This window comes from Melanaphis sacchari, unplaced genomic scaffold (genome assembly GCF_002803265.2).
Source record: "Melanaphis sacchari strain LSU unplaced genomic scaffold, SCAv2.0 Contig1972_pilon_pilon, whole genome shotgun sequence".
Taxonomy (NCBI): Eukaryota; Metazoa; Arthropoda; class Insecta; order Hemiptera; family Aphididae; genus Melanaphis; species Melanaphis sacchari.
Window position 1 is genome coordinate 3,505 of NW_020270960.1, and position 8,501 is coordinate 12,005.

At 31.9% G+C, this 8,501-nt stretch overlaps 1 protein-coding gene across 1 annotated transcript; it reads left to right on the forward strand.

The window, feature by feature from the left end:
* Nucleotides 1-6,732: 6,732 nt before the first annotated feature.
* On the forward strand, nucleotides 6,733-7,653 carry LOC112592839 (ATP-dependent DNA helicase pif1-like). Its single transcript, XM_025336982.1, has 2 exons — nucleotides 6,733-6,930; nucleotides 7,000-7,653. Exons 1-2 carry the CDS (start codon nucleotides 6,733-6,735, stop codon nucleotides 7,651-7,653), a joined length of 852 nt encoding a protein of 283 aa, XP_025192767.1.
* Nucleotides 7,654-8,501: the final 848 nt, after the last annotated feature.

The window sequence follows — 8,501 nt, forward strand, 5'->3', positions numbered from 1 at the left end:
TAAACGATTTATCGGATCTCAAAAAAAAAAAAAAGAACAGTAGTACACGCGCGACGATACGATAACCGATCGAAGAACGCGCCGCGAGTACGCGTTTTGCGGACGCGACGGCAACGGCCGCGAACGGAATTCGGGGACGCGAAAAACCGGAGAAAAACGGGCGACGTCCGTCGGCGGGCGGCCGAGGACCGAATCCGAACGAAAAAGACCTGCTCCGGGCCGCGGTGTTGAGAACGCGACGGAAAGAGGTCTCCGAAGGCCGAAAAAGTGGAAAAACGATATAACAAAAACAAATGATAACGACGGCGGCGGCGGCGGGAGATAACAATAACGGCGCGTGCGCGGGAGATATCAGACAACGACGATAAGAAAAATTTTTAATTTTCCGATTGGCCAGTACACTAAAGTACGAGCATTTTGGCGGATTTTTTCGGTAGCTCGTTTTGGTTTAATATTAAAAGATGTATGTTGATGTGGTACCTGGAGGTGTCCTGGACAGGTGGAGTGGAGTGAGCGACGGGGAAATGTTGTAAGGAGAAAAAAACACAAGTGTATTGTAAATAAGAAATAGTTATTGTTTATTAATGCAAAAATGAATTTATTCATAATAAAAAACTAAAATTCGAATTCACGAGAATTTCAAAAAAAGATGGCGCACTCACGGAAAAAGTCGCAGAGCGAACAGTCGCGTCTTATGCGGTGGTAAAAACTGAAGTCGGTCGTTGGACTGGTTCGCGGTGTCAGCGGTCAAGACGTTCCGACGCTGTTATCGTGCGTCGACGTCGTTCGTTGACGGCTGGCGGTTGGATAGAGTAGTCATTCCGCGGTTTTTTGCGTAAAGGCGGTTTGAATTCAAACGGATATTACTCGGGACCGCGTCAATGTACATGTATACCATTTTGTAAATTGAGTTTTACTGTCAAAAAAGAAATAATAATAATAATAATGAATAAATATGATAAGTGTCCACTGTAAAGTATATAATAATTAATATTATATTTATTGTAATAATTTTACTATGTTTCATGCATTAAATGCAATTATAAATTTTATAATTCAATTTCTTGACGGGCATGGCCAAAACTTAAAGTTTGCTTACATCTAAGGCCTGAGCAATAGAAAATTAACAATGTAAATATTGATTAGACATTGACGTAAATAGTTAAATAGATAATAAATCTTCGAGCTAATGTTAGAATATAATAAACTACGTAATAAAAACGGCTTAAAACAGAAACAAGAATGGTTACAGAAACCAGAATATTATAAACTCATCACTAGAGCTAAGTTTTTAATGACTTAAAAATACATAAAAATTCACTAAAAAAATATGCAAAATGGTCAAAAATTCAAAATTGTACTTATATGAGAGCAAAAATTTTAATTTTGAAATAATTAATATGATAAATTATTAATTATTATTTATACATTTTTATATTACATAAAACATGTAATAATTTGTTTAAGAAGTCAATTAAATTAATATAGGTACTCAAATTTGAGTTGACTTGTGAGTTTATCCAATTCCTGATAAAATTATTCTGAAAAATCAATAAAATCACGAATTCGAATAATTGAATGAAAAATATATTATTTTTATTTTCACTTGTACACATATTATTGTATTGCACATTTTGATAGTTCTTAATATTTTCAAACAGGAAACTCGTCGGATAAAATGTTTTTATATGAAGAAAAAATTTGTACTTCGGCTTTCAACTGTTGACTTAGTTTTTGGCATTTTTAAGGTTTTTAAAGTATAAGATATTTTTAATATTAGTCGTTATATTATGTGTTCAGTATTGGTATAGAACATCATAAATACGTGTCATATTCTGGTATTCACAAGGTCTACATAGTTTTTGGTTCGTTTATTTTTTATTTTTATCAAATAAATCGACAATTAATTTTATTACTTTTTCAATATCAATGAGCTTGAGTAGATAATTGGGAATGCCTTATAGGTAAAACACATATTAAAAATAAGCTAAAAATAAATAAAAATGAGTTAAAATAAACAAAGAAATAGTATTAGTATGTATTATTATAATACATTTATTTTTAATTGGAATAAATGTTTAAAATTATCTATTAATGTTAAGAAGTTATTTATTATTATAAATTGTATTTACTGACTATTAATATTAAGTTTTATGAAACATTGAATAAATAAAAAGCGGGCAAGTTGGTACCGCTCTGCTGTACATTAAGGGGTGGGGTGAACCTTGGACTAGGGTAGGTTAAATTTGAATGCAATTATAGGTACCATTGTATACGAAAAACGATTCTGAACGGAGATGATTTGTTAGTCTAGGATATATTATATTTAAATATTGTCATACATTATATTTTGAAACAAATATTTTATTTTTCAATTAGGACGCATTTGCAAAAGTTATGGTTAATCAATTAATTATTAATTTTTATGAATTATACCTACAAAATAGTTTATAAATATTCATGGTTTTGAAAAATATTTGTCAATATTGAACTTCAAATGCAAATAAAAAAAATTGTTCCTATGTATTCTTAAATTTTTTTGATCACTATCTCATAATAACTTATGAGAAACTTTGTATTCAATTTTCAAGTATTTTTATTGGGCCAAAAAAATGTTATCAACACTTCAAAAAAAAATTTTCAGAAAAATTGAAAATTCCAGGTGTCTATAAATAGCTTAAAAAAAAAGTCAAAATATTTTGAAAATTAAATCATATAAAGAAATCACCAATCTAAATAACTGGTAAAATTTTCAAGTATCTACAACTTATACTTTTTGAATATTAAAAAATATTTAAAATCGTTTGAGGATAAATCGTTATCGTTACGCTATTTCGTAAAAGTTAAAAATTCAAACGCACTTAAAATTTTTCCTATAATGATGCTTTGAGTTTTTACTATAGCTACTTGAAGGAACACTTAGGGAAAACATAGTGTAGTATTTTTAATCCTTAGTTATAAACACAAACAATTTTATGATTTTTCAACTTCAAAATTACTTACAAATTTTTGCGTTTTCGATAGATTTCGTAAATATTTGAACTATAAACGTTTATAAAAAAAAAATTGTGACAAACGATTTTTTATTTTTTTAGCTACAATAAGAAAAATTCATAAGGATTCTTGTATTAAATTTTCAAAATTTTTTGGTCATCCAACATTTTGTTATCGATAATTTCAGTGGTTTATAAATAACTCAAAAAAAGTCAAAAGTTTTTGAAAATTAAACTGTATATATATAACACTAACATAAACATTTGGTAAAAATTTCAAGTATTTACAGTGATAAGTTTTTGAATTACAACCATATTAAAAAATCGATTTGTTCGAAAACTGGTTTTGCATAAATATTCCCGTTTTTCCGTCACTTTTTTTTTGTTTTTCTCGATATTTTTGAAAACTGTTGGAAAATGTTTACTTTTTACCTGTATAATGCATCAAGGATATTCACTTTGCCTTCGGAAACCACCCCCAAAGTTTAAAATTGAAGCATTATTTCGACTACTTATGCTGTACACAGACACAAAAAAAAAAACACACATCATTGTAAAATCAATACATTCATCACTCCGTTCAGAATCTAAAATACATTACAATTTTATCATTAAACATAATTTTTAACATACAACAATTGAAATTACTCTATTGTGATTATATTTTATAGATACAATATCAAAGTATTTAAGTAAGGCTATACATTTGTTTATCATTATAGTAATATTTGTATTCACATAAAATCATACTTACTATCTAATTCTTCTATCACAATTTTAAATCCATTAAAACCCCTAATATTATACAAAACTTTTATAATTGTATTTGTGTATTAATTTTAAAATAAAGCTTTATTATAAGATATTCAACATTTATAAATAAAGAATTATTTAAATAATATTATATTCTTGTTATGTTCCATTCGGTCTTTTTATTGTCAACTCTATCATTGGACAAAGATGTATTTCTTGTACTTAAGTAGATTCATAATTAAATAAAAAAGTGATAAATGTTTTTGTTTTCGATGATAAGTGTTTTTATATTTGAAGCAATTGATTAATATTTCATAAATGTTGAATTTCAACAATTTTTCTATTTTTAATATAACTAGCTGGTATGTAACCAATAAACAGTGGTTACAAACATGTCTTTTTTTAATCTTTTAACATATAATCGTAAAAAATGTTCAGGACTCTAAGAAAAATTTCAATCACAAACTATTTATCATTATTTAAAATAATAACTTTGTTTATATATTTATATATAAATTATATATATATATATATATGTAATTATGATTTACTTTTAAATTTTCACAGTGAATAAAGGTAAGTTCATAATAGTATTGAATATTTTATTTTGACACGGCCACGCGTTGCTATGGCTAAAGTTTTTGTTATATTACATTAAGAGGAACAATAAGAGAACATCAGTCACGGAGTCCACTATGCTTTTTCACACAGATGGTATTTGTAAAAAGATATGGTGATCTCCTTATTTGACTTTCTACTACTATAACCCTTTAGTACAATGAAATTATTTACTAACAAAGACGAAAATGTTGATGTTGGTATACAAGTTCACTGGATTGAGATTTGAAGGGGAAGTACGTTGAACACAATTAATTAAAATGTTCTTATACTTGATATTAAGTAGAAATCAATAGGTAAAAAATAAAAATTTATCAGATAAAGTTTGTATCTTTTCCCAATTCGGATTACATGTGAATGTAATAAATAAATCCAGTCGGCCGTAATGACGTACGTAAGTCATCGCATCTTGTATGTATTCCTGCATGTTCCGTGGACTGTCGATGTAGCTTGAAGGTAATATGAAAACATTACCGATGTCATTGGGATTTAAAGTTCCATCGATGTTTCCAGCAACAGCATCTCGTAAGTGAATATATTCTTCCGATCGTAGTTTTGCCTGGTTAAATCGAAGGAATTGCAAGCGTTCGCTTTCAACCTTAGCATACATATCAACAATGTATTGATGGAACAGCTGACGATAACGAAGGATATATGTAATTGTTTTGATGTTGTCTAACCATTATTCGGTGTGCATAGTAGTTCATTGAGCTAACTTTTTTATTTCTGTAATCACCTAAAAAAATAAAAAATAAAATGCAATACGAAATTAAAATCTATACATACAGTGAGAAAGTAAATAGATAATTGTCAAATATACCGGTATTTGGATCATACTGTTTGATATTAAGTTGATATTCATCTTGTCCTTGCCAAAATATCAATGGATATTGTAGTGCGTCATATGAACGGTGTAGATCCGAAATCGTACTGACAGTGTTGTCTCGCCGTGTAATTTTTATAGATATTTTGTCAACTGGATCACCAACCATGATAACAGCAACCTCATCTACAGTTGGAGCGTTGAATCTACCTGCATGTTCACCTAATGGTACTTTGTCGGCTTTTATGACGATTTGATAATTGTCATTTTGCAGTCGTGGCGAAACTCTTTTGATCAATTGAATTAGTTGATTGTGATCTTCTAAAAAATTTTCCAATAATATCACAATTGCTCTTTCCTCTGCTTGTTCAAAAAAATTATACAGGCACCGAGTCGTCACACGCTCTTCACAATCGCCCATAAAATAAATTTGAAGAAATTTCGGATTGTTATCGGGCATTGGCATCAGTGATCCGATTTAATGGTACACCTGGCCTTGAATTTTGAATGTAGTTTCAAAATTACGTCCATCGGATGCACGATCGCAAATTTTAGTTGCCCCAAATGACGTCATTTGGAAGCAAGAATTAAATTTGCGTATCTTACGCAAAATTAATTTGGAATCATCAAAATTGCCAGTAAGAAGGGATAATAAAGGCTCCGGCGGAGCAGGTAGAGGTGACAGCACTTTTCCTGATGCGCAGCACATGCCGGCAGCTTCATTCCGAAATTTCAATGCCTGACAATATTGACATACTTTATCCATTCCACCGATAGCAATCTTTGAATGCGCTGAGTAGTTAATATCAGGTGCATAATCAAAGGCAAGCCGAACGAATGATGCACGTGTTAATGAGCGGCTGATCCGTTGCCTTTGTCGATCTCTTTCTCGTACTGTATCTATGTTTCGTTCTCGTGCCGCTCTTGTTCTCGTAATATTCTGTTGCAGACGTTCGTCACGCTGTTCTTGAGATTCTCGTGCACGACTTTCTGCAGTCCTAATTCTTTGAGCTGCATTTCTTGTTTCCATTTGTTCTGGTAATTGCTGAGCTCTTTCAACACGTTTGCGTCGTGACCCTTTGCTGCTCGCGTTGTTGAAGTTAGATTTTTTCGGTGGCATGTTATAACACATAAATAAATAAATAAATAAAATAAAATAAAATAAATTGAAATTATTGTGGCCATGGTAACGTAACTTTTGTATGCAATAAATAATATTTTTTTTTTCGATTTTTATCGATATTAATCGATTTCAAGCCCTGCTATTATCGATTTTTGTATTATTATTTATATTTTATTTTTATCTGCTAGAGGATGCCACCGGTGTAACTCGGTTTTTGTCTCTAAATATCTAACTCACAGGAGTTAGGTCCATACCCTATATCCTGTCTTTTAAGTTGGACTAAACGCGGTGTAAAAATTTCATCAGAATCGGTTAAGTGGTTTAGGAGTCCATTGAGGACAAACACTGTGACATGAGATTTATATATATTAAGATATATAACATTCAAGTTGCCATTGGACGTTCATAATAAACCAGATGCAATGTGTAACATCAAAAAGAATAGTGGAATAGCTGCAGTGTTGCGGAAGAGTTCTATAATAATTTGGGATGAGTGCACAAAGGCACACAAATATTCACTTGAAGCACTAAACAGAACTATGCAAGATTTAAACAGCAATAATAAACTTTACGGTGGTGCTATCTTACTTTTGTCTGGTGACTTCCGGCAGACCTTACCGGTTATACCTCGCTCTACTTTCGCGGACAATTTTTGAACTGTTGTTCAGGATAAAAATGATTTGATTCAGAGTATTTTCCCGGATATACAGAATAATTATTTGAATCATGAATGGCTTAGTCAACGGGCGATTTTGGCAGCCAAAAACGTTGACGTTGACGAAATTAACTTCCAGATACAACAGTTGTTACCAGGCGATCTGATGTCATTTAAATCAATCGATACTGTTGTTGACGAAAATGAAAGTGTACATTTTTCGATTGAATTTTTAAATTCATTAGATATCCCTGGAATGCCACCACATAATCTTCGATTAAAGATTGGTTCCCCTATTATTCTCCTCCGTAATTTGAAGCTAACTCAATTATGTAACGGTACGCGTTTGGTCATCAAAAAGATTACCGGAAACATTCTTGAAACAACCATTTTGTCTGGGAAGTTTAAAGGAAAAGTGGTCCTGCTGCCACGTATTCCGATGATACCATCAGATTCTACCATACCCTTCAAAAGGCTACAGTTTCCAATTCGTTTAGCTTTCGCCATGTCTATAAATAAATCTCAAGGTCAAACAATGTCCATTTGTGGTTTTGATTTGGAAAATCCATGTTTTTCTCATGGGCAACTATATGTTGCGTGTTCACGTGTTGGGAAACCGTCGAATCTATTTGTGTTAGCTAAAGACAGGTTAACCAAAAGCATTGTGCACCGATTGGTGTTAAATTAAATTGAAAAATTTAAAGTATTTATAATTTAAAAAATTAGATATTAACGTTTAAAAGTTTAAGACTGTCTGCTTAATATCAAGTGTAAGAACATTTAGCCACAGCAACGCGTGGCCGGTCAGCTAGTATATATATATATATATATGATCACGACGCAAACGTGTTGAAAGAGCTCAGCAATTACCAGAACAAATGGAAACAAGAAATGCAGCTCAAAGAATTAGGACTGCAGAAAGTCGTGCACGAGAATCTCAAGAACAGCGTGACGAACGTCTGCAACAGAATATTACGAGAACAAGAGCGGCACGAGAACGAAACATAGCTACAGTACGAGAAAGAGATCGACAAAGGCAACGGATCAGCCGCTCATTAACACGTGCATCATTCGTTCGGCTTGCCTTTGATTATGCACCAGATATTAACTACTCAGCGCATTCAAAGATTGCTATCGGTGGAATGGATAAAGTACTCGTCTATCAATATTGTCAGGCATTGAAATTTCGGAATGAAGCTGCCGGCATGTGCTGCGCATCAGGAAAAGTTGTGCTGTCACCTCTACCCGCTCTGCCGGAGCCTTTATTATCTCTTCTTACTGGCAATTCAGATGATTCCAAATTATTTTTGCGTAAGATACGCAAATTTAATTCTTGCTTCCAAATGACGTCATTTGGGGCAACTAAAATTTGCGATCGTGCATCCGATGGACGTAATTTACACCGTTCATATGACGCACTACAATATCCATTCATCGTCATGATTTAACTGCACGTGTGTTTAAACAAAAATTGAAATCCTTAATTGATTTTATTGTTAAATATGAAATTTTTGGTAACACACGTTGTTGGCTGTA